The 25864-nt window shown below is 64.2% G+C and overlaps 2 protein-coding genes across 2 annotated transcripts; both read right to left on the bottom strand.

The window, feature by feature from the left end:
* Positions 1–3222: 3222 nt before the first annotated feature.
* PVRIG (PVR related immunoglobulin domain containing) lies at positions 3223–9550 on the bottom strand. The gene is made up of 5 exons (XM_065569317.1): positions 8902–9550; positions 6790–7146; positions 5485–5632; positions 4969–5014; positions 3223–3991 (listed from the first exon to the last, which is right to left on the bottom strand). The coding sequence occupies exons 1-5, from the start codon at positions 8960–8962 to the stop codon at positions 3740–3742; spliced, it is 864 nt and encodes a 287-aa protein (XP_065425389.1). The 5' UTR covers positions 8963–9550; the 3' UTR covers positions 3223–3739.
* Positions 9551–15485: 5935 nt separating this feature from the next.
* Positions 15486–25774, bottom strand: TAF6 (TATA-box binding protein associated factor 6). Its single transcript, XM_065570217.1, is given in 15 exon segments — positions 15486–15827; positions 15829–15947; positions 16498–16695; positions 17094–17267; positions 17619–17744; positions 17894–17968; positions 18639–18821; positions 18991–19092; positions 23663–23740; positions 23880–24022; positions 24266–24281; positions 24283–24386; positions 24768–24824; positions 24917–25070; positions 25660–25774. Coding segments are annotated over 15 exon segments (1848 nt in total). The 5' UTR covers positions 25732–25774; the 3' UTR covers positions 15486–15580.
* Between the last annotated feature and the right edge of the window lie 90 nt (positions 25775–25864).

Raw genomic sequence — 25864 nt, 5'->3', positions numbered from 1 at the left:
ATATAACTCTGAGGGCCTATTGTAATTATGCAAATTGTGGGCCATTAATGGTGGTTTGGAATCTTGATGGCTCCCATCAACTAAGACAATTGGTTGTAAACGGTTTACTTGCAAATCTTCCTGTGAGTCAGGCCGGGAAGAATGGAGGCTTGGGGGTCTCACAGGACATGTGATCATGTCACCTGGTACCGGAATCCATCTTAAACCTGGGGCTTTTCCATTTAGAAGGGGGGGGGGACCCAGAGAGACAAAAGATTCCCACCTTGTGCCAAAGCCATATAAAGGGGTAGAACAGAATAAAGGAGGCTGCAGTCATGAGAAATCCCCTAGCTACCACCTGAGCTGGAACAAGGACGGTACCGGGGAAAGGATTGGGCCCAGACTAGGAAGGAGTCTAGTCTGTGAAAGAAGCTCATTGGAACATGTCAGAGGGTGAGATTTTACCTGTAATTTGTTTCTTAATGTATTAGTCTTAGTCTTGTGTATTTTTGTTTTATTTTGCTGGTGACTTACTTTGTTCTGTCTGTTATTAGGTGGAACTGCAGAGAGAGAAGGGATAGCTCAGTGGTTTGAGCATTGGCCTACTAAAGCCAGGGTTGTGAGTTCAATCCTTGAGAGAGCCATTTAGGGACCTGGGGGAACAAGAAAAAAATCTGTCAGGGACAGTACTTGGTCCTGCTGTGAAGACAGGGGACGGGACTCAATGACTTTTCAAGGTTCCTTCCAATTCTATGAGATAGGCATATCTCCCTATATTACATCCTACTTTTTAAATTTAGTAAAATCACTTTTGCTTATTAATTAACCCAGAGTAAGTAATTAATTCCTGGGGGAGCAAACAGCTGTGCATATCTCTCTATCAGTGATATGGAGGGCAGACAATTTATGAGTTTACCCTGTATAAGCTTTATACAGAATAAAATAGACTTATTTGGGGTTTGGATCCCATTGGGAGATGGGTGTCTGTGTGCTGGAGACAGGAGCACTTCTTAAGCTGTTTTCAGTTAAGTCTGCAGCTTTGGGGGTGTGGTTCAGACCCTGGGTCTGTGTTGCAGCAGGCTGGCACGTCTGGCTCAACAAGTCAGGGCACTGAAGTCCCAAGCTGGCAGGGAAAACGGGCTCAAGGATGGTCTCAGCACATCAGGTGGCAGTTGCTAGGAGGTTTCTGTGACCCAACCCATCACAGGGTGTGACGAACTGGGCCTGTTCTCACTGTGGTCTGTGAATGCTGACAGGGGAGTGGGGCTGGAATAGTCTGCATTGGAGGATGGGATCTGCCCGAGGGAACATACCTGAGTGTGTAACATGAGAACCGAGGAAGGGGTTGAAGGCCAGGTGACTCCTGAGCCCGGGAAACTGAACAAAGGCTGTGGGAGGGGTCGCTGAAGGCAGTGTGCTGGAAGCGAGCTGGAGAGATGGCTGGGAGACAGAGATGGCTCTGACCCCCCCCCGAAGGGGGGTGGGCTGGAATGCCCTGGGACCCCAAGCTGGACTTAACTGAGGGGGTCCTGTTGTCTGTCACTGCAAGACCTGTATTGGACTGTATTCCTGTCATCCAAATAAACCTTCTGCTTTACTGGCTGGCTGAGAGTCATGGTGAATCGCAGGAAGCCGGGGGTGCAGGGCCCTGAGTCCCCCAATACTCCGTGACACAGGGGGATGGGGATAGATAGATAGATAGATAGATAGATAGATAGATAGATAGATGGGGTGGATGGGATAGATAGATAGATAGATAGATAGATAGATAGATAGATAGATAGATAGAGGGGGTGGACGGGGATAGATAGATAGATAGATAGATAGATAGATAGATAGATAGATAGATAGATAGATAGATAGATAGATAGATAGAGGGGGTGGATGGGGATAGATAGATAGATAGATAGATAGATAGATAGATAGATAGATAGATAGATAGAGGGGGTGGACGGGGATAGATAGATAGAGGGGGTGGATGGGGATAGATAGATAGATAGATAGATAGATAGATAGATAGATAGATAGATAGATAGAGGGGGTGGACGGGGATAGATAGATAGAGGGGGTGGATGGGGATAGATAGATAGATAGGGGGGTGCATGGGATGGACAGACAGACAGCTACTCTCTGTGTGTCCCATGATGCCTTTACAGAAGCCCTGCATTCAGTGACCCGCATGTAACACGCCTCATGCCCACCCGTCTGACCGAAGCCCCCGCCCTCCCGCTTGGCCCAGCTCCGCCTCCTGCTCCCATCCCCCGCAGCAGGGGCGCTGGTACCCAGGGTAGCCCACGGCTCTCTGCGCCCACCAGCAATGAACGTGGTGGCGGCAGGAGGGGGGTGCAGTGAGGCGGCGCCAACCCCTGCCCTGCTGCTGTTACCAAATAAAGCACCCGCCCCCTGGCAGAGAGAGCGAATCAAGCAGCCTGTTTATCTGTAGGACCTACAGGAAGGGGGGGGGCCTTGTTGAGACCAGTTTTCCCCCGAGGAGCGGGGTCCCGGGGAAGGGGCGGGTGGGCAGCAGACTGACAGACACAAAGCAACGGACGGACACTCAGGGCCGGAGCTGCGAGGAACCGCAGCGCTGGTGATGCGCCCGCGGGGTGAAATCGGCCACCACCACAGGATGCCACACAACGTATCAGCAGCATCCTGGCGGCCCGGGGCCAGGGCAGGAAACCACCGCTGCTGAGGCCCTGCTCTGAAACGGACCCAGGTGTTCGGGGCGGGGGGGAGGAGCAGCTGTCACCATCCCCAAGACCCTCCCAGGACCTGGGGCAAGATCATCCCCTGCGGGCCGGGGCCCAAGGTGGCCCATAACGGTGGGGAATCGGTATCTCAGAGTGTCACACGAGAGCATGAAAGTGCGACCCTGGCGTGGCACCGGGAGAGGATGGCTCCAGGCCTGGCACCGGGAGGGAACGGCTCTGGGGGTGGCACCGGGGAAGGGGACGGCTCTGGGGGTGGCACCAGGAGGGGACGGCTCCGGGGGTGGCACCAGCTCTGGGGGTGGCGCCGGGAGGGGACGGCTTTGGGGGTGGCACTGGGAGAGGTCGGCTCCAGGCCTGGCACTGGGAGGGGACGGCTCTGGGGGTGGCACCGGGGAAGGGGACGGCTCTGGGGGTGGCACCGGGGAAGGGGACAGCTCTGGGGGTGGCAGAACAGCTGGGTTTATTCCCAAACAAAGCACCCACCCCCTGGCCGTGAGAGCGAATCAAGCAGCCTGTTTATCTGTAGGACTTAGAGGAACGGGGGCGGGGGGGCCTCTCTGAGACCGGTTTTCCCCCCGCGTGGTTTATTTGTGGAGAACAGACAGGTTGAGCCCGGTCCCTCCGGGTCACCTGGAGCCTGGCCGGGCTCGGTTCTTGGCTCTCCGGTTGGACCCACACGGCCGGCTGCCTGCGGGTGGGGGCTGTTCATGGTCGCTTGGTACCAAATGTCCCGGTGACTGGCTTTGCCATTGTCTGCAGAGACCCAGGACAGCCCGGCGCTGGTCCCACCTGCGTCGTGCCCGTCCCAAGAGCGAGCCGCCTTTTCCCACCATGCTGCGTAGAGGGGGAAACTGAGGCACGCACGGTCTTCATAGAAAATGTTCCAGAGAATTCCCATCCTGTCACAACGGCTCTGGGGCGGGCAGCTCCAGCCGTGGGGTCCCGCGCATGGCACGAGGGGTGGACAGCGTCCTGTCTCTGCAGAGGAGGGGACGGATCCCTCAAGCTTTGCGGGGCGCTGAGTCCCGAGGGGAAGGAAGCCAGTGTCAGGTCCTGTGCCGGCGGCCTGGGCACTGCTCCTCACGCCCCTGCTCCCAGCGCAAGGCCCTGCTGTGCCCCGGGCCCTGCCCTCTGTCCCGGCCTGGCCGGGGTGGCACCGGGGGGGGCAGGGGGCCCGCGTGGGCCGTGGCGCTGGGCTGAGGGGTGAAATAGTCCAAGTTGATGAGCACGTAGGGGGCGGAGAAAGAGTTGCGCCGGCCCGGCAGCCCCTGCTGCACCCACAGAGCTATGGGGGTCTCCTGGTAACGCAAGACGAGCATTAGGGAGGGGGACCTGCCCCACGTACCGCTCCCCCTAGGGCAGAGCCCCCCACTGCACCCCCCACAGAGACTGCAAGCTCCCAGCATGCCAAAGGCCCCTCTGTGCCCCCCGGAGGCTGCAAATCCCATCATGCAGTGAGGCCCAGCTGAGCCCCACTGAGACTACAACTCCCAGCATGCAATGGGGCCCAGCGTTCCCCACGGAGACGGCAAACTCCCAGCATGCAGCAGAGACCAGCTGACAGCAAACCCCACTCCGGCCGCAGGGCATAGGGGTTCAGTTGTGCCCCACAGAGATTGCAAACTCCCAGCATGCAACAGGGCCCAGCTACCCACCTGTGCCCCTCGGGGGCTGCAACTCCCAGCATGCAATGGGGCCCAGCAGAGCGCCATTCCCCATGCCAGCCCAAGGAGACTACAGCTCCCAGCATGCAATGGAAGCCGAGCTGGGGGCTGCCATGGAGCAGGGCATCCCACTGCACCATGGGATACGTAGTCCCAGGGGGTTGCCATTCTGCACGCTCCCTGGGGCAGGGTCCGTGTGCTGGGGGGCTCAGGCCGCAGCCAGGACCCGTACCCCATAGGGGCCCTGCAGGACCCAAGCTGTGGGGGCACGGCAGGGGCAGGTCTGAGCCGAGCGGCGGGCGAGGAAATGAAAACCGGGGTGGTTTCCTGTTTAGTGACGCTGCAGCCGATGTTTTCCAGCAGGCGTCTAGGGTGGGGGGGGTGTGAATAGACATGTGGGGGCTGGGCCCCTCTGCTCTGCAGAGTCCTGGGGCGGGGGGGTGGCTAATGCCTGTGCCCCCACACACACACGGGGGCTGGCTGGTACTGACCCCTCTGCCCCATGGAGGACTGGCCACGGTGGCCTTGGTGCCCCAGGCCAGGAGACAAAGTGCATGAGGTGTCCCCCCTCATCCCACCCCCCAGCCCCGTGGAGAGCAAGGCGGGGTCACCTGAGAGCTGGGCAGGTTGGGGTGGGGATGAGAGACCTTCAGCTTCCTAGAGAGAAAGAGAGGGGGTACAGTGAGGGAGTGGGGAGAGAACCCAGGTGTCCTGGCTCCCAGCCCCCCCCCCCCCCCCCCCGGCTCTAACCTACCAGCCCCCACTCCCCTCCCAGAGCCGAGGAGAGAACCCAGGAGTCCTGGCTCCCAGCCCCCCCTGCTCTAACCCACCAGCCCCCACTCCCCTCCCAGCGCTGGGGAGAGAACCCAGGCGTCCTGGCTCCCAGCCCCCCCTGCTCTAACCACCAGCCTCCACTCCCCTCCCAGAGCTAGGGAGAGAACCCAGGCGTCCTGGCTCCCAGCCCCCCCTGCTCTAACCACCAGCCCCCACTCCCCTCCCAGAGCTAGGGAGAGAACCCAGGCGTCCTGGCTCCCAGCCACCCCCCACAAAGGCAGGTGTGTCCTGTCCCTTCCCTTGCCCTGCTGTGGGGGTTGCTGGGATCGGGAGGGGGTGTCCACATCTCCTACCTGCGCCTCCTTGTCCACTCCCGCAGGAGGTGGCCCAGCAGCAGGACGCTCCCCAGCAGGAAGAAGCCCCCAGCGCCCAGGGTCCCCAGCACGTCGGGGCGCAGGAAGGCGCGGCGCAAGGAGTGGGGGGCCGGGGAGGGGTCAGCGGCTGCGGGGAAGGGGAGATAGATTGGAGAATGTCCAGGGATGGAGAGCGTCCAACCATCCCTCCATCCCTCCACACCCCACTTCCATCCCTCCATCCCGCCGCACCCTGCTTCCATCCCTCCATCCATCCCTCCTTCACCACCCTGTTTCTTTCCTTCCATACCTCAACACCCACTTCCATCCCTCCATCCCCACCCCGCTTCCATCCCTCCCTCACCACCCCGTTTCCTTCCCTCCATCCCTCCCTCACCACCCCACTTCCATCCATCCCTCCCTCCCTCCACACCCCATTTATTTCCCTCCTTTCCTCCGCACTCCACTTCCATCCCTCCCTCCCTCAATCCGCATCCCATGTCCATCTGTCCAACCCTCAAACCCACCATCCCCCCGCACCCTCCTTCCATCCCTCCATCCATCCCTCCTTCACCACCCTGTTTCTTTCCCTCCATACCTCCACACCCCACTTCCATCCCTCCCTCACCACCCCGTTTCCTTCCCTCCATCCCTCCCTCCCCACCCCGCTTCCTTCCCTCCATCCCTCCCTAACCACCCCACTTCCATCCCACCATCCCCCCCACCCTGCTTCCATCCCTCCCTCACCACCCCACTTCCATCCATCCATCCCTCCCTCCACACCCCATTTCCTTCCCTCCTTTCCTCTGCACCCCACTTCCATCCCTCCCTCCCTCACTCCTCTGCACCCCACTTCCATCCCTCCCTCCCTCAATCCCCACCCCATGTCCATCTGTCCAACCCTCAAACCCACCATCCCCCCGCACTCCCCTTCCATCCCACCATCCCCCCGCACCCTGCTTCCATCCCTCCCTCACCACCCCACTTCCATCCATCCCTCCTCCCTCCACACCCATCCATCCCTCCCCACCCCGTTTCCTTCCCTCCATCCCTCCTTCTGCACCCCGCTTCCATCCCTCCGTCCCTTCAAACCTCCATCCCTCCCCCCACACCCCACTTCCCTCCCTCCGCACCCCACTTCCATACCTCCTTCCCTCACTCCCTCTGCACCCCACTTCCATCCCTCCCTCCCTCAATCCCCACCCCGTGTCCATCTGTCCAACCCTCAAACCCTCCATCCCTCCCCACCCCGCTTCCACACCTCCCTCCAACCACCCCCCCCCCCCCGCCGGCTGCCCCACGCACCGGGCTCGGGGAGCAGGACCTGCAGGCACTGCTCCGACACGCCCGAGGGGAAGGTGGAGAACTTGCAGCAGTAGCGGGTGTCGTTGTGCTGTAGATCCAGGCTGGGCACTGTGAGTCCCACCTGCCCGTCGTCGGACACATTGGTGACCCACAAGCGGCTCCGGACAGCGGGGAGCACGTAGGCCCCGTGCTTGGGGTGTATCACGGCCAGGTCCTCACGGCTCCAGTTCTGGCCCCAGTGCCACCAGCTCACCAGGTTAATGTGCTCCCGGCCCGGGAAGGCACAGTGAAGCTGCAGGGGGGACCCCAGGGCCATGGGGTCCTCGGCCCAGAGCTTCAGCCCTGCCTTGCTGGTCCTAGTGGGGAGAGAGGAGAGAGGTTTAGACCCCACCCCCCAGGACTACTGGTCCCCCTGCCTCGCTCCCAGCCCCCCGCTCTAACCACCAGCCCCCACTCCCCTCCCAGAGCCGGGGAGAGAACCCAGGAGTCCTGGCTCCCAGCCCCCCCCGCTCTAACCACCAGCCCCCACTCCCCTCCCAGAGCCGGGGAGAGAACCCAGGAGTCCTGGCTCCCAGCCCCCCTGCTCTGACCTACCAGCCCCCACCCCCCTCCCAGCGCCAGGAGAGAACCCAGGAGTCCTGGCTCCCAGCCCCTCCTGCTCTGACCTACCAGCCCCCACTCCCCTCCCAGCGCCGGGGAGAGAACCCAGGCATCCTGGCTCCCAGGCCCCCCTGCTCTAACCACCAGCCCCCGCTCCCCTCCCAGAGCCGGGGAGAGAACCCAGGAGTCCTGGCTCCCAGCCCCCCTGCTCTGACCTACCAGCCCCCACCCCCCTCCCAGTGCTGGGGAGAGAACCCAGGCATCCTGGCTCCCAGGCCCCCTGCTCTAACCACCAGCCCCCGCTCCCCTCCCAGTGCCGGGGAGAGAACCCAGGAGTCCTGGCCCCCAGCCCCCCTCTGCTCTGACCCACCAGCCCCCTCCCCTCCCAGCGCCGGGGAGAGAACCCAGGCGTCCTGGCTCCCAGCCCCCCTCTGCTCTGACCCACCAGCCCCTGCTCCCCTCCAGTGCCGGGAGAGAACCCAGGAGTCCTGGCCCCCAGCCCCCCTCTGCTCTGACCCACCAGCCCCCCTCCCCTCCCAGAGCCGGGAGAGAACCCAGGAGTCCTGGCCCCCAGCCCCCCTCTGCTCTGACCCACCAGCCCCCCTCCCCTCCCAGTGCTGGGGAGAGAACCCAGGAGTCTTGGCTCCCAGCCCCCCCTGCTCTAACCCACCAGCCCCCCCTCCCCTCCCCTCCCCTCCCAGAGCTGGGGAGAGAACCCAGGCGTCCTGGCTCCCAGCCCCCCTGCTCTAACCCACCAGGCCCCACTCCCCTCCCAGTGCCGGGGAGAGAACCCAGGCGTCCTGGCTCCCAGTCCCCCCTGCTCTAACCCACCAGCCCCCACTCCCCTCCCAGCACCGGGGAGAGAACCCAGGCGTCCTGGCTCCCAGGCCCCCCTGCTCTGACCCACCAGGCCCCACTCCCCTCCCAGAGCCGGGGAGAGAACCCAGGCGTCCTGGCTCCCAGGCCCCCCTGCTCTGACCCACCAGCCCCCACTCCCCTCCCAGCGCTGGGGAGAGAACCCAGGCGTCCTGGCTCCCAGCCCCCCCTGCTCTAACCCACCAGCCCCCACTCCCCTCCCCAGAGCTGGGGAGAGAACCCAGGAGTCTTGGCTCCCAGCCCCCCCTGCTCTAACCCACCAGCCCCCCCTCCCCTCCCCTCCCAGAGCTGGGGAGAGAACCCAGGCGTCCTGGCTCCCAGCCCCCCCTGCTCTAACCCACCAGGCCCCACTCCCCTCCCAGTGCCGGGGAGAGAACCCAGGCGTCCTGGCTCCCAGGCCCCCCTGCTCTGACCCACCAGCCCCCACTCCCCTCCCAGAGCCGGGGAGAGAACCCAGGCGTCCTGGCTCCCAGCCCCCCTGCTCTAACCCACCAGGCCCCACTCCCCTCCCAGAGCCGGGGAGAGAACCCAGGCGTCCTGGCTCCCAGGCCCCCCTGCTCTGACCCACCAGGCCCCACTCCCCTCCCAGCGCCGGGAGAGAACCCAGGCGTCCTGGCTCCCAGCCCCTGCTCTGACCGGTGTCCAGGCACTGGCCGAGGAGCAGGGCGACGAGCGGGAAGCTGCCGGGCCCGGCCATGGCGCTGCGGGAGCACAGACAGCAGCAATCGCAGCTTTCGCTTCCCCCCTCGCTGGCAAACAGGAAAGCGCCACCTCCCACGCGCCCCGTGCGCTCCGGGGCCCTGCCAGCCCCACATCTCCGGCCTCACCGACGGGCCGGCTGGTGGCTGCTGCTAACCAAACATCTCGCAGGGCCGGTCCCTTTTCCTCGCACGCACACCCGGCCCCGTGCAAAGCTCTCGCACAGCCTATGCCAGGCACGCCAGTCCCGAGTCACTAGGGTCACGCCTGCCTCGTCCCAGCTGGCGTGCCCAGCTCCCGGGGAAGGCGTGGGAACAGAGACCCACACACACAGCTGAGCCCTCGCAATACCCCACACGGTGTGGTCAGAGGCCACAGATGGGGGAGGGTGTGACGAAGTGGGACTGTTCTTAATGTTTCCTCTGAATACTATGTGGGTGCCTCAGTTTCCCCTATGCAGTTCTTAGGTATCTAGGTGGGGGGGGATAAGGGTGTGTGATTGTTGCAGAGCCTGAGAGGGCCCGTGTCCCCCGTCCCCACCCGCCCAGGGCACCTCCCCCCCACACACACATTTCACAAAAGCCCTCTGGTTTCAGTCATGTTTTTTTAACTGAACTGGCATGGACGGGGGGGGCGGTCCAGAGTCAGCAGCCAAGCCAGTGCATTGTGGGATAGTGAAGCCCGGTGCATTGTGGGACGGCCAAGCCTGGTGCATTGTAGGCCGGCCAAACCCGGTGCATTGTGAGACCGCCAAGCCTGGTGCATGGTGGGCCGGCCAAGCCCGGTGCATTGTGGGCCGGCCAAGCCCGGTGCATTGTGATACAGCCAAGCCTGGTGCATGGTGGGCCGGCCAAGCCCGGTGCATTGTGAGCCAGCCAAGCCCGGTGCATGGTGGGATGGTGCATGGGGGTGGGGGTGCACAGCTGTGTGAGTGCACACCGGTGGGCATGTCTGCCTCACGCCATAAGCAGGACAGTGCACAGCCGTGGACGCGTCAGTGTGTACGCGGGTGTCTCAGAACCGCCGGGCTGAAGGAACCACTCGACCCTCCTTCGTTACGGCCGACCCGGAAGAAAATGATCTCGAACGCTCCTGGGTCACCCTCCTAACCCATAAAGCCCAAGATGGGGTGGGGAGTTGGTGTCTACTACAGCCCCCAGGGAACAGGTTCCTTAACCATCTACCTACGAGGGGTGGGGGGGAGCTGCCGAATCACGGGGGGATTTCAAGTTGAGCGACGTATTCTGCAGGTCTCGTGCTGCCGGCCCTAAAACACCCGTGGAATTTCTAAGCCTTAGAGATGACAATTTCTTGGCTCAAAAAGCGTCGCACCAAAACAGGGCAAATCCTAGACTAGACCCCGTCTTGGCAGCCAAAGAGACACTGAGCACAGAACTAAAAACGAACGGTCACTTTAGGTACCAGTAATCACAGCTTGATCCCATTGCTAATGTGCAAACAAACAAAGTCCCAACCTGCGCTAGATCTGCTCCATGCTTTCAAAGAGACCATTTCACAAAGCGGAAGACCTTCTGCTCGACCTCAGCTGGAGGAAGAATTTAATGAGAAAAAAGTGAATGATACGCAAAAAGCCACATTTCCACAATCAAAAGGAAGATGTGCATATTGGTTAAAAAAAAACAACCTAGTTTAGAGAGGGAAGTGAAGGCAGCTATAAAAAAGTCAAAATAAATACTTGGAAGAAAGGGCAAATTGTCTGTAATGAAAATGGATCCGGAGCTAGGAATTGTAGAAAATTGATAAGGGAAGCGAAGGGACACCAGGAGAAATCTGTGACCGGCAGAGTTAAGGACAAAGAAAGGTGTTTTTAAAAGTACATTAGGAACAAAAAGAAATTCTGACAATGGTATTGGTTCATTACAGGAGGGAAATGGTAGAATTATCATCAGTAATAATGCAGAGACGGCAGAAGTGTTTAATAATTATCTCTGTTCTGTATTTGAGAAAAATGGTTGCTGTCATCATGTCACATGATCACTTAATTTATATTGATTTTAGTCAGGCTTTTGACTAGAGTCCCACATGCCAGGCTCCTAAGCAAACCAGATAAATGGGGTCGAGATGCAATTCCAAAGAGTCGTCGTCAAAGGTTGGTGGTCAAACTGGGAGGGCGTATCTACTGGGGTCCCACAGGGTCAGTCCTGGGTCATCTTCATTAATGACTCGGATAAAGGAGTGGAGAGGATGCTCCTAAAAGCAGCAGAAGCTGGGCGGGGTCGCAAGCACTTTGCAGGACAGCGTCAGAATTGGGAGAATTGGTCTGAAATCCACAAGATTCAATTCAGTAAAAACCAGTGCAAGGAACCGCACGCAGGGAAAATCAAACGCGCGGCTACAAACCCATCGGCGAGGTGGTCGTGCGGCTGCAAAGGCCCTGGGCCTTAGAGCAGATCGCAGCTTGCATAGGAGTTGCAAAAAGGGTCATTTCGTTCTGGCTGTGTTAACGCTATTTGAACAGGGTAACCAGGAAGACCTGGGTCTTTCTAGGCCTGTCACCCGATACGGTTCCCAGGCAAGAGAATGGAGCGGCCGATACGGGATCCGACTGATAAAGAATGAAGAGGATAATGTAATTAGGGCCAGTCCCCGCGGGTGTATGGAGAATCGATCCCGAAGGCGCGCTCTGCTTGCACGGGGATTACGGGTTTGGCTGGCGAAGGTCGCGGGGCGGCTGTAACAGCCTTGGGCGTCAGCGGGACTAACGAGCGCCGGGTCAAACGAAGCCGGCCCGTGTTCGGTGGCTGAGAAGCTGGCTCCCGGCGAAGGGTAAATGGGATCCGGCGTGGAGCAGGCCCAGCAGACAACATCAGCTCACCCCCTCCATCAAGTTTGCAGAAGACCCAGAAATTGGAGGAGGTGAATTCAGTCCAGGGCCCGTCAGACGACCCCCCGGCAGCCCCCCGGAGCTCTTGTGTGGCCATGGGCAGAGACCAAGGGGCCCCCAGCGCCATGGGACCCGGCCCGGCCAGGGGTGAGACGGGCCCAGAGGATCTAGCAGCACCCTGCCCCACGGATTACTGAGCTGGGGGAATCCCTTTCCTGTCCGCCGCCGGCGTCCAGCTCGTGCGAGCCAGCCGGATGGAGCGTGAGTGCACGAGGGGTGTGCCTGTGCGTGGGGTGAACCCCACAGCCAGGGCTGCACCCCCCGGCCCCCTTTCTGGGGGGGTCACAGCCCCCTCCCCCACCAACCAGAGACTGGGGCAATGCAGGGCCCACCCTGCAGCCAATCACCTCGATCTCCATGCGCCAGCCCTCTATGACATCACTGTAGGGCGGGAAGTGGGGGGGGGGGGGGGAAGCAGGGCAGAGCAACAGGCCCCTCCCCAGCAGGACATAGAGGGGGAAAGTGGCTAACCCCCCCCCCACCCATGACCCCAGAAAATACCTCCTCCCTGCCCCCCTCCAAGGGCCCCGCCCGGGGAGTGGGGGTCCCTGCGCTGTCCCCCTGCCCAAGACCCCTAGCCCCCCTTCCCGCTCCACTATGAGGTCACAGGGCCCGGGTGCTGCCTCACAGCGGACCCCCCCCGCCGTGCGGGCTGCCCCCCAGGACAGAGCTGCCGCTGGCCATGCCCTGCGACTCCTGCCAGTTCCTGGGCAACGCCACGCTGGGGGTCCTGGGGCTGCTGGTGCTGGTGTGTGTGGGGCTGAACACGACCAGCCTGGTGAGAGCCGGGGGGGGCCGGCTCGAGCCGGCCCCCCAACTACTTAACCCCCAGCAAGGCCCCCCCCCGCCCCGCACTCATGGGGGGACACCAGGCTGGGGGGAGCCAGTGAGTCTGCAGGGGGAAGACTGGGCCGAGGGGAGACACCAGGCTGGGGGCGCTGGGTCAGAAGGGGGGTGGAAGGGGGTGGTCTGGGGGGGGACACCGGGCTGGGGGGGCTGGATCTGAAGGGGGCATGGAAGGAGGGGGGCTTGGGGGGGGACACCGGGCTGGGGGGCTGGGTCTGAAGGGGGCATGGAAGGGGGTGGTCGGGGGGGGACACCGGGCTGGGGGGCTGGGTCTGAAGGGGGGTGGTCTGGGGGGACGGACACCGGGCTGGGGGGGCTGGGTCTGAAGGGGGCATGGAAGGGGGGGGGCTGGGGGGGGGACACCGGGCTGGGGGGCTGGGTCTGAAGGGGGCGTGGAAGGGGGTGGTCGGGGGGGGACGACACCGGGCTGGGGGAGCTGGGTCTGAAGGGGGCGTGGAAGGGGGTGGTCGGGGGGGGGACACCGGGCTGGGGGGCTGGGTCTGAAGGGGGCGTGGAAGGGGGGGGGCCTGGGGGGGGACACCGGGCTGGGGGGGCTGGGTCTGAAGGGGGCGTGGAAGGGGGTGGTCGGGGGGGGACACCGGGCTGGGGGGGCTGGGTCTGAAGGGGGCGTGGAAGGGGTGGTCTGGGGGGACGGACACCGGGCTGGGGGGGCTGGGTCTGAAGGGGGCGTGGAAGGGGGTGGTCTGGGGGGACGGACACCGGGCTGGGGGGGCTGGGGTCTGAAGGGGGCGTGGAAGGGGGTGGTCGGGGGGGGACACCGGGCTGGGTCTGAAGGGGGCGTGGAAGGGGGTGGTCGGGGGGGGGACACCGGGCTGGGGGGGCTGGGTCTGAAGGGGCGTGGAAGGGGGTGGTTGGGGGGGGGACACCGGGCTGGGGGGCTGGGTCTGAAGGGGCGTGGAAGGGGGTGGTCTGGGGGGGGCACCGGGCTGGGTCTGAAGGGGGCGTGGAAGGGGGTGGTTGGGGGGGCTGGGTCTGAAGGGGGCGTGGAAGGGGCCGGGAGCAAGTGGGTCTGATCCATTTCTCCCCCTCCAGCTCTGGCTGCACCTGAGACCCCTTGTTCAGCATCTGCTCCAGCTCTGCACCCCGAAAGGTGAGTCAAGAGCAGAGAGCAGGGGCAGGGCCCCCCCCCCTTCTCCCAGCATCCTCCGGGCAGGATCCCACTCATCCCAGAATCCTCTAGGGCAGGGACGCCCTTCCCCCACGTCCCCCAGGGCAGGACCTCCCTTCTCCAGCATCCTCCAGGGCTGGGGGGGGACACACACACTGAGCCACATGCTCCCACAATGCCCCTGGCAGGGGAGGCCATGGGGGGGGAACATGAGGCTGGTGGGGGGCTGACGCTCCCTTTCTCTCCCCCTGTAGTGGACTCTCTGAGCAGGACCGGCCGCCCCCCCGGCCAGGCCCCGCAGCCCCCCAGCAGTGCCAGGAGCTTGGAGGACCTCCAGCCCCACGGCGGCTGGCCGAAGACCCCACCCGGGGGCCCATCGCTGCTCCCGCCGCCCCCCAGCCAGCGCCCCCCCCGGCCTGAAGATGGGGGAGCCCTGGGCACGCCCTGGAGCCCGCCCGGCCGTGCCCCACAACCTGGGGGGTCACCCGGGCCCCATGCCCCACCCACCGCGCCTATGTCTGCCCCCTGCCCGAGAGCCCCGGCTGGAGCCCGCTGACCCCAGCCTGGCGGGGTCCCCTCCAAGGGCTGGCAGGGGGAACTCCGCCGGGGAGGGTGACTCTGTGTACCCCCACAGCTCCTCCTTCACCTGCTGGAACCGGGAGGGCTCAGGGGTCCTGCGCTAGGCCCCCCCGGGGACAATAAAGTGCAGAGCATAGAGCGGCTGGGGGTGACTTCTGAGAAACAGTGACCTCCCCATTCCACCCAGCCCCACAGCTCCCCCTCCAGGGGCAATTAGGTGGAGTCGGGGCTGGCCCTGGTCCCCATGAGCTGAGTTTGGGGGTCCCCCCAACCCTGCCCAACAGGGGAGCAGCTCCTGCCCCATGGTGATGGCAGAGGGACCCCCATCAGGGGAGATCTGGGGGACCCAGGCTGAGCAGCGTGGGGGGAAGCTCTCCCCACCCACCCCCATTCCCAGACCCCTATCTTCAGCCTCAGCTCCCCTGCGCCAGGCTCTGCCCCCACTCTGGCATGGGGCCAATACCAGGCTGCGCCCTACGGCCCCAGGGCTGCAAGGGAGAGGGCAGAGCAGGACTCCTGGGTTCCCTAAAGCAGGAAATGCCTGTCCCTCTCCCCATCCAAGTGGGGGGCTGGGGGGCCAGGACTCCTGGTTCCCGGAGGCAGAGAGGCCCCGTGCGAGCAGGGGGTTGGGACTCCTGGGTTCCCCGGCGGCAGAAAAAGGCCCCATGCAAGCAGGAGGATGGGGGACCAAGACTCCTGGGTTCCCCAGATGCAGACAGGCCCCGTGCAAGGAAGGGGGTGGGGGGCCAGGATTCCTGGGTTCCCCAGAGGCAGTGAGGGGCCCTGTGCAAGCAGGGGGATGGGGGCCAGGACTCCTGGGTTCCCCAGCGGAACAGACAGGCCCGGTGCAGAGATGAGGGCAGGGCTGGTTTATTGGGAGTTAGAGGTTTACAGCGCAGTATTCACAGCTATGTACACGGGGGGGCAGCCCCCTTGTCGTCACTCCTCCCCACTCCAGCCAGGCCAGGTACTGCAGGGGGGCGCCGATCCGTTAGCCTCTGGCACCCCCCACTGGCCTTTGCTGCCGGTGCAGCCGGCCCCACACGCCACACAGGGAATGGGGTCAGATTCCCCCCCCCCCCCGACCCACGCCACACACACACCACTGACCCCAGCCCTGGGGGCACCGTGGGGTGGGGGTGTCCCTGTGGCTGGGGTCACTGGAGGGCTGGGGTGACCCAGCCACGCCCCCCTGCGCCCCGTTGGCTTTGCCGAAGGGGCTGGGGGTGCCAGGGGGGGCTTGGGGGCTGTCGCCAGGCTCCTGCTTGATGGTGGCGGCAGGGGCCAGGCCGGGCAGCGCCAGGCCCGGTGGGGCCGAGGGGGAGAGCTGGGGCCCCCCGGCTTTTCCCCCCTTCGCCCGGGGGCGGCAGCGAGACCACGATGTACTTCTGCAGGCTGCCCGTCACTGGCACTGGGCGCCGTCTGGGCCGTGGAGACCAGCTTCACCACGGGCTGCACCCCGGCCGCTGTGGTGCTGACGGGGGAGCTGGCCGTGCCCAGGGGGCTGCTGCTGAAGGTGATCACCTGCGAATGACAGGCACGGGGGTCAGCTGGGGGGGGACAGACCCCCCCCCACGCCAGCCTGCCGCCCAGGACCCACCCAGGGCAGCATGGGGGAGCCCTCCCCCCCCCCTCCCCAGGACCCTCTCAGGGCAGCATGGGGGCATGCCCTCCCCCCACCTCCCTCGCCCAGGGCAGTAAGGGGGAAATCCCCCTCCCCTCATGCCAGCCTTCCCCCCAGGGCAATATGGGGGAGCCACCCCTCCCCTCATGCCAGCCTGCCCCCCAGGGCAGTATGGGGGAGCCCCCCAGGCCCCTCCCAGGGCAGCTGAGCCTGGTAGGCTGGACCCCAGACAGCTCCGAGAGGGGGATCCGGAGGGGAAGATGTGGGGGCCGAGGGGCAGTGCAGGCTGGGAAGGGGGCTCCCCGACGCCCCGGCTAAGGGCAGGAGCATGCCAGCCCCCGGCGGGGTCAGAGCCGGGCTGCGGAGCGGGGAAACTGAGGCAGGAGTGGCACAGGGCCGCGGCTGACCACTGCGCTGTAGCGAAAACGTCCCGTCCCGTCCCCCCCCTACCTGCTGGGAGGCGCTGCTGCCGGAGGCGGAGGACATGACAATGTACTTGGTGGGGGGCGGGGAGGGCTGGGTGGGGGTGGAGGGGCGGCCGGACACCAGGGTCTGCACGGGCAGCGTGATGGAGCTGGGCACTTTGATGATGCTCGGGGCCCGCGGGGGGCCCTGGGGGGCCTGGGACAGGGTCAGCGTCGGGCGGGGCTGCCGGGGGGGAGACGGACAGACGTGGTCAGACAAACCCACCCCAGTACCCTCCCCGTGCCCCTGCCACCCCCCCCAAATACAGGCCTCAGCCCCACCGCCTTCTCCCTCGCAGTGCCCACGGGAACCCCCCTCCTCCTGCCCCCCCACGGACTCTCACCAGCCTGCCCCTCCTAGGTCCCTCTCCACTGACCTCTGCCCCCCTCCACCTGGATCCCCACCTCAGAATCACCTCCCTGCCCCCCCATGACATCCTCTGCCCCCCAGCTCCCGGTTCCAACCCGTGCCTTGTCCCCCGTGAGCCTGCTCCCCTCCCCCGCCCACAGCCAGGTATCCACCCCCAGAGCCAGCCGCCCACCCGCCCCTCCCCAGATCGAGGAGCCAGCCGTCCCCCGTACCTGGGTGATGGTGAGGGTGGTGCGGTTGACCTGCTGGGCCTGCATGGCGGCCTGCGCCCGGGCTTTCACCACGTGGGTGCAGAGCAGGGAGCCCAGGGAGCCGTAGTCGGCCTTGTACGAGTCCTGGTTGTCGGGCGGCGGGCGGATCTTGGCCAGCACTGGGGCGCAGTGCTTCTGCGGGGTGGGTGGAGGGGAGAGGTGAGCGGGAACCTGGCAAGCCACCAGGGAGGCAGGGGAGATGTGGAGAGAGTGGGAGGGGCCCAGGAGAAAGGGGCGGAGCCCCAGGCAGTGGGACCGACCAGAAAGGGGTGGGGCCTCATTGACTGGGAGGAACCAGATGGGGGAGGAGCCCATGAGAAAGGGGCAGAGCCCAGGAAGTAGGAGGGGCCCCAGGGAAGTTGAGAGCAGGAAGGGAGTTGGAAGGAGATACTAAGTTGCACCCCCAAATACGGAGCCCCCAGGCCACGCCCCCACTCCAGACCACACCCCTGACCCCAGGTCACGCCCCCCCTCCCCAGCACTCACCAGCAACAGACTCTGGACGTGGTCGGCCCCGATCTTGTCGATGTTGCTGACAACCGGCCCCTCCACGATGCCGCGCACCCGCTCGCCCTCCACCTGCAGCCGCGGCAGGATCAGGGTCTTGATCACCTGGGAAGAGGAGCTGTCAGCTGGGAGGCCACTCCCACCCCGCTCCTCCAGCATGCCCCAGGGGCCGTCCCCCCACCCCACCCCCCACCGCCACCCCCAGCAGACCCCGGGAGCCCCCTTCTCCCTCACAGGCCTGGGGTCTCACTCACATCGTGACCCAGCTCGGCCAGCCCAGCAATGGAGCCGTACCGCGTGGTCCAGGGCGTCTTCTCGTCCACCCAGCTCTGCGGGGACAAAGGCGGGGTGAGTCCTGCGCCCCCAGCCCCCCCCCCCCCCAAAAGGTGAAGGATGTTCTTGGTGGTGGGGCTAGGCCCCGCCCCTCTCCCCAGGCCCCACCCCACCTTGATGAAGATCTTGGTGATCCAGGACTGGATGTTGGTGGTGGTGGTGCTAGGCCCTGCCTCCACCTTGGTGAAGGTCTTGGTGATGCAGGACTGGATGTTGGTGATGGTGCTAGGCCCCGCCCCTCTCCCCAGGCCCCGCCCTACCTTGGTGAAGGTCTTGGTGATGCGGGACTGGATGTTGGTGATGGTGCTAGGCCCCGCCCCTCTCCCCAGGCCCCACCCCATCTTGGGGAAGGTCTTGGTGATGCGGGACTGGATGTTGGTGATGGTGCTAGGCCCCGCCCCTCTCCCCAAGCACCGCCCCACCTTGGTGAAGATCTTGGTGATGCGGGACTGGATGTTGGTGATGGTGCTAGGCCCCGCCCCTCTCCCCAAGCACCGCCCCACCTTGGTGAAGATCTTGGTGATGCGGGACTGGATGTTGGTGATGGTGCTAGGCCCCGCCCCTCTCCCCAAGCACCGCCCCACCTTGGTGAAGATCTTGGTGATGCAGGACTGGATGTTGGTGGTGATGCTAGGCCCCGCCCCCTCTCCCCAGGCCCCGCCCTACCTTGGTGAAGGTCTTGGTGATGCGGGACTGGATGTTGTTGGTGGTGGTGCTGAAGTTCTTGCAGATCTGGGCGATGAGGCGGGCGGCGAAGTCCCGCAGGGCCCAGTGATTGTCTACGTCCGGCCGCAGGCAGAGCTGCCGGCTCACGATACAGGTCATCACGGCCGGGATCAGCTCGTGCAGCTGGGGGGGTGGGCGCAGGGGGAGAGGGGTTAGCCGCGGCCAGGACCCAGCCCCCGCCTCCCACTGCCCATCAGGGCTCGCAGAGGGAAGAGAACCCAGGAGTCCCGGCTCCCAGCCCCCCCCACCCCCCCAAGCCGAGCCAGGACCCCGCATCCAGGCAGCCACTCACGTATTTCTCCAGGTACAGGGTGGGGTTGTCCATCAGCGCCTTCACCATCCGCATCAGGTAGATGAGCAGCGCCAGGTTATTCTGCACCACATTCACACGCACCTGGGGGGGGGAGACCTGGTCAGGGGGACAGTGCTGGGGGGCTGGCCCAGCACCCCACCCCCCCACGGGGCTCCCCAGCCTACAGGGGACAGGGAGAGTCACAGCCTGGGGGGCTCACCCAGCTCCCCACCCCCCCACGGGGCTCCCCAGCCTACAGGGGACAGGGAGAGTCACAGCCTGGGGGGCTCACCCAGCTCCCCACCCCCCCATGAGTCCCCCCCCAGCCTAGAGGGGACAGACGGGGGTCAGGGATCACACCTGGGGGGCTCAGCCCAGCTCCCCCCCCCATAGACCCCCCCAGCCTAGAGGGGACAGACGGGGGTCAGGGATCACACCTGGGGGTCTCACCCAGCTCCCCACCCCCCCATGGGTCCCCCCTCAGCCTAGAGGGGACAGACGGGGGTCAGGGATCACACCTGGGGGGCTCGGCCCAGCTCCCCACGCCCCCATGGGTCCCCCCCAGCCTAGAGGGGACAGACGGGGGTCAGGGATCACACCTGGGGGGGCTCGGCCCGGCCCCCCTGTCACGGAGTATTGGGGGACTCAGGGCCCTGCACCCCCGGCTTCCTGCGATTCACCATGACTCTCAGCCAGCCAGTAAAGCAGAAGGTTTATTTGGATGACAGGAATACAGTCCAAGACAGGTCTTGCAGGCACAGACAACAGGGCCCCCCTCAGTTAGGTCCAGCTTGGGGTCCCAGGGCATGCCAGCCCACCCCCCTTGGGGGGTCAGAGCCATCTCTGCCTCCCAGCCATCTCTCCAGCCTCCTTCCAGCCTGCTTCCAGCACTCTGCTTCAGCGACCCCTCCCACAGCCTTTGTTCAGTTTCCCGGGCCCCGGAGTCATCTGACCTCCAACCCCCTCCTGGGTTCTCATGTTACAAGCTCAGGTATGTTCCCTTGGGCCGGCTCCCATCCCCCGATGCAGACCATCCTAGTCACACTCCCCTGTCAGCATTCACACACCCCAGCAAGAACAGTCCCAGTTCGTCACATCTCTCCCCCCTTCGAGACCGAACTGAGCGGGGTCACTTTAGCCAGTGACCTGGGGAAGTTCGAACCTACCCCCGTTCCCATGGATGCCCCCGCATCCCTCCAGTTCCTTGGTGGGAGTTACACCAGGCCCCTTCCGTTCCACGCGCCCCCTTAGGTCGGGGGTGCTTGATGGCACTCGCAGTTCGCAGGTGGGAAGGTTTATGCGGCCTGTGCCCTTTTCCCACCCCCATACCTCTGGGGTTCCAACTGGGCTGTGGTCTTCTCCCAGCGCTCCAGTCTGGAGGTCTGTGCTTTGGGCTCTCTTGGTTCAGAGCCGCCCTTTTTACCTTGGCCACCCTCTGGAAAGGATCCTCTATGCTGGGCAAGGGTCCTAAAGCTGTTTTCCCCTTGTCCCAGGCCTTCCTCCCCCTCTGACAGGGGTCACAGGATCGGCAGTACTGTCGGACAGTAACAAAGACCCCAGGCCAGTAAAAGCTCCGTAGCAGCCTCTGCTGGGTACGCCAGGTTCCCTGGTGCCCTGAGAGGGGAATGTCATGGGCCCGGCACAGCAGCTGGCGGCGATACTTCTGGGGTACCACCAGCTGCCTCCTGATCCCCCCTGACTCCATTTTCCCTGGGGGAGCCCATTCTCGGTACAGGAACCCCTTCTCCCACAGGAACCTTTTCCGGCCACCTCGTTCCATGGTCTGTACCGCATTGAGGTCGGCCAGGTCCCTTATCTTCCGCAAGGAGGGGTCTCTCTGTAACTCGGCCTGGAACTCAGCAGCTGGGACAGGGATGGCCACCTGCTCTGTATCGCCCGCTGGGTCCGAAGCTGCAGCCTCCCTGAGCCGCGTCCCTGGGCGTTCCCTCCCCACCAGGTTAGGGTCCTGCGCCTCAGGCAAGGCACCCCCCCCAAGGCCAGGGCGCAGGGCCCCTCGCCGGCTCTGACTGCGGGTCACAACCAGTGCCTTTTGGGGGTTGCTTGGCCAGTTCTCCAGGTCCCCCCCCATCAATACCTCAGTGGGCAAATACGGGTGTACCCCCACATCCTTGGGGCCCTCCTTGGCCCCCCACTTCAGGTGTACCCTTGCCACGGGCACTTTGACTGGTGTTCCGCCCACCCCCGTCAGGGTCAGGTAGGAGTTGGGTACCACCTGATCTGGGGCCACCACCTCGGGCCGGGCCAGCGTCACCTCTGCGCCCGTATCCCAGTATCCATTGACCTTCCTCCCATCCACCTCCAGGGGAACAAGGTACTCTCTCCGGAGGGACAGCCCCGCGCCCACCGTATAAACCAAAAACCCTGAGTCTGGGGCATCCAGCCCCCTAGAGGAGCTGGCCTGGGGCCCTTCTCTCTCTTGAGCAGTTGATAAGCTGCCAGCCCCTCTTGCGTGAGAAGCCTGCCCCTCGTCCGTCTGGGCCTCTACCAAGTTAACCCTATGCGGGTTCGGTCTGCTCAGTCTGTCCTTGAGCTTGGGGCACTGGGCCCGAACGTGGCCTCTTCGGCCGCAGTAATAGCAGCTCATGTCCTGTGGGTCCCCTCGAGCCGGTCGGTTGTCCCTGACGCTGGGCATTCCCCGTGGGAGGGGATTCCCCATATTCCCTCTTTGGGAGGTCCCAGGGTGACTCTCTCTCTGCATCACGGCGGGCCTGTTCCTTTGGGGCTCCTCCCTGCCACCCCCTGACCGGCTCTTTACAAACTCATCAGCCAGCTGCCCGGCGTGTCGCGGGTTCTCTGGCTTTCTGTCCACCAACCACAGCCTCAGGTCGGATGGGCACCGCTCATACAGTTGCTCCAGTACCAGCAGTTTAATCAGGTCCTCCTTCGTCTGGGCTCCACCAGCCCACTTGCTGGCGTATCTTTCCATGCGGACGGCTAGTTGCAGATATGAGATCTCAGGGGTTTTATCTTGACTCCGGAACCTTCCCCGGTACATCTCAGGAGTCAGCCCAAACTCACGTAGCAGGGCCTTTTTGAATAGTTCGTAGTCCCCTTTCTCTGCCTCTCCCAGTTGGCGGTACAATGCCATGGATTTGGGGTCCAGTAAGGGGGTAAGGACCCGGAGTCTGTCCGCGGGATCAACCCGGTGCAGCTCGCAGGCCGTCTCAAAGGCCTCCAGGAAGTCATCCATGTCCTCCCCCTCCTTGTATGGGGCCATGATGCACTTATCAAAGCTCCGTGCAGTCCTGGGTCCCCCATCACTCACCGCAGCCGGGGGTTCACTGCCCTTCAATCTCACCAGTTCCAGTTCACGCTGATGCTGTCTCTCATTCTCCTGTCTCTGTCTCTCTTTCTCCTCCCGTTCATGCTGACGCTGTCTCTCTTCATGCTGTCTCTGTTGTTCACGATCCTCCAGCTCTCTCAGTTTTAGCTCTTTCTCCCATTCCAGCCAATTCCGCTCCCCGGATGCCGAACGTCGCCGGGAGGATCCTCTGCTGGCCGGCGAGCTTCGCCGGGAGGGTCCCCTGCTGGCCGGGGGGGCCACGGCGCCTTCGGTATTTGCTGGGCTCCTCCCCACCCTTCCCCTAGGCATAGGAAGGAGGGGTCTCGGGAAGCCCTCAGCAGCCAGCTGACCACTCCCAGCTGGGACAGACACTGGTGCCTGCGCTGCATTTGCCAGGCTGCTTCCCTGAGACACAGGGATCGGTTCATTCGCGCGATCTTCCGCCTCTAGCTGGGCAATGAGCTGTTCTTTGGTGAGCCTCCCAATGCGCAGCCGCCTCTGCTTGCACAGCTCCACCAGGTCGCTCTTAAGCCGCTTGGCATACATCTTCCTGCTGGCCACTCACCGGCCTGTGTGCTCACAGCTCCCCACAGTTCCCAGGGGGACCCCTAGTGTGCCAGCCCTTCTCGAGGTCACCACCTCTCTGCCAGGGTCGAGCTGCAGACTCCTCCGCCCCTGGGACCACTCGCTGCGATCCCCCCGGGGGACCCTGTTACTGCAAAAGTCCTTCTCGCTGGTCACACACTCCCAGGGGTAATAACCGTCTCTCTCCCACTCTTCAGCAGGCCTGGTCCCCGTCAATCCCCCTTCGTTTTACTGCTCCCCAGTCACTTACTGCAGGAAGCGCCGTCCACGGGGTGCAGTAGATCCCACCGCTGCCACCAGTTGTCACGGAGTATTGGGGGACTCAGGGCCCTGCACCCCCGGCTTCCTGCGATTCACCATGACTCTCAGCCAGCCAGTAAAGCAGAAGGTTTATTTGGATGACAGGAATACAGTCCAAGACAGGTCTTGCAGGCACAGACAACAGGGCCCCCCTCAGTTAGGTCCAGCTTGGGGTCCCAGGGCATGCCAGCCCACCCCCCTTGGGGGGTCAGAGCCATCTCTGCCTCCCAGCCATCTCTCCAGCCTCCTTCCAGCCTGCTTCCAGCACTCTGCTTCAGCGACCCCTCCCACAGCCTTTGTTCAGTTTCCCGGGCCCCGGAGTCATCTGACCTCCAACCCCCTCCTGGTTCTCATGTTACAAGCTCAGGTATGTTCCCTTGGGCCGGCTCCCATCCCCCGATGCAGACCATCCTAGTCACACTCCCCTGTCAGCATTCACACACCCCAGCAAGAACAGTCCCAGTTCGTCACACCCCCCCTTACCCCTTCGGAGATGAAGGTGCTGAAGCGAGGTAACATCTGGTAGAGCCCGGGGTCGGTGGCGATGCTCTGCAGGGCCTCCTGGGGGGGCAGAGAGAGCGAGCGGCCCGTCAGCGCTGGGGGGCCCGGGGGCGGGGGCCCTGTCGCACAGGCTCTGTGGGGGGACAGGCCAGCAGGCACCCATGGGGGGGGGGGGAAGAGGAGAAGGGGGGGCACTCACGGCTCTCTTGGCCTCGCAGGAGCCCACGCAGGCCTCGGTGATCTCCTTGTAGTACAGCTGCTGCTCCACCGACAGCTCATGGATACTGCGCGGCTTCAGCTTCAGCGGGGCCCCCTCCAGCACGGGGGCCTTCTTCTCCTTCCCTGGGGGGGCAGGGTGTGAGCAGAGCCCCGCCCCCTGGGACATAGCCCCGCCCCCTCCAGCACAGGGGGCATTAGACAGCCCAGAGTCGCTCCCCCACTAACTGCCCCCCCTCCATATTGACATGGAGCCACCCCCCAGCTCCCACCCTTCCTCTCCCCCCCCCCCCCAACACTGCTCTGCCTCCCTGCCCCATGGCCCCTAGGAGCCCCTCCTTCTCCCGGCCCCGCTGCCCCCTCGCCCACCTTTGCCATCCGGGGCAAGCTGCGCTCTGCCCTTGGCCCTTCAGGGGGCCGTTCTCCTCCTGCCCGGGCTTCGTGGATTTCAGCGGCTCCGTAGCCTCCGCTTTCTGCTGCTCCTTGGGGGCTGGAGAGAGACACGGAGCAGGGTCACGAGCCAGCCCCTCATGTGTGCGGCTGTTCGTACGGGGACCCTCTCCCGGCACTGAGATGCAGCCACCTCTGGGGCGGGGCGGCTGCTTACCCGGGGACCCCTCGCCCGGCGCTGAGATGCAGCCACCTCTGGGGCGGGACACAGGGCTCCACTAAGGGCATTTCTGTAACTTTTGAACAGCCGAATTCTGGGGAGCGTCGCGGGCATCACCTGGAAAAGCTCGTCTGTCAGGTTGCTTAGTGCTAAGCGGCTGGCCAGGCCAAGCCCACAGACAGAACACAATGCACCGGAAGCAGAAGGTCCGGTTCCCCGTGGGGCACCAGAGCGGGCGCTGTGCCCAGACCCACAACTCACCTGGTGGCGGGTTCTCGGGGATGGCGGGCTGGGTGCCTTCGATGCTGAGCCAGTGAGCTGAAAGGAAGCGGAGGAGGGTGAGAGCTGGCACGGGGGGAACCCCTGCGTCTTCCCTTCCTTGGCACGCCCGCCCCCCGCGGCACCCCCACCTTTGAGGCAGACGTCCAGCGGGACGCGAGGCAGCGGCGTGTTAATGATGTCGCTCAGATCCACTTCCTTCTCCTCGTAGAAGTAGAGCTCCCGCCCGCCCCCACTGGCGTAGCGGAAGGGGATGAACTCCTGGGCGTGGAAGCCGTACAGCGGCTGTGGGGGAGACACAGCTCTGAGACCCATTCGCGGCGCCGCCACGGACCGGTTTGCCGAAAGATGAAACCTCGGCCCACCACTCTGCCTTCAGGCCAGGACAGAGTATTGGCTGGGGCCCCATAAGGTCCCCCCGTGGAGACTTCTCTGGGGTCCCCTTGGCTGTGTAAGCCCTCAGGCTGAGCCTGGCTCCATGGCTTTATGTACCGACAGGAACGGCCCCGGGTGCGATACACACTGGGCCCATCACGGAGGGGCTCGCCAGCCGCCCCCCAGGCACCATGCCCCGTTCTCGGGAACAGACGTATCCATGCCGGAAATTAACTCCCTACACATCATGCGGGTCTCGCCACGGTGACCGGCAGGCTGCCGGGCTTTGGGAGGGACCCCCCAAAGCTCACAGGCCCCCCCGCACAGCCCAGCCTCCACAGGCATGTGCCCCCACCCAGAAACACCCTGAGCTGCAGGACCCACCCGCCAAGGCCAGAGACCCCCAACCCTTAGAGCAAGGGGCCCCCTAGCATGGAGCCCAACTAGCCCAGGGGGCCCAGCCCACACCCCGGCCCTGCCAGCTCCTCAGCACCGTTACCTCCACGTTTTTCAGTTTCAAGGCGTAGTCCACGTCGCCCGTGGTCAGCTTCCGGCGCTTGCCCATGTGCATGAACTTTAGGGCATCCTGTGGGGAGACGGGGGGGGGGGGTATCTGTGTCACGTGGGGGGCAGGACTACCACAGGGGGCGGCTCCTCTTCGCCCCAATGGCCCCTGGGAAGGCGAGGGTGGGAACAGAGCGGGG

Source organism: Chrysemys picta, chromosome 16 (assembly GCF_011386835.1).
Source record: "Chrysemys picta bellii isolate R12L10 chromosome 16, ASM1138683v2, whole genome shotgun sequence".
In the NCBI taxonomy this organism is placed as follows: domain Eukaryota; kingdom Metazoa; phylum Chordata; order Testudines; family Emydidae; genus Chrysemys; species Chrysemys picta.
Note: the sequence above shows the minus strand (reverse complement) of the source record. Positions and strands in the feature narration are given on the sequence as shown.

Coding starts and splice junctions, on each gene's coding strand:
- PVRIG (XM_065569317.1), bottom strand. CDS start 8,962: ATGGCCGGGCCCGGCAGCTTCCCGCTCGTCGCCCTGCTCCTCGGCCAG. Junction 5,633..6,789: donor GGTCCTGCTCCCCGAGCCCG/GTGCGTGGGGCA, acceptor CCTTCCCCGCAG/CCGCTGACCCCTCCCCGGCC. Junction 3,992..4,968: donor CCAACCTGCCCAGCTCTCAG/GTGACCCCGCCT, acceptor TTGCGTTACCAG/GAGACCCCCATAGCTCTGTG.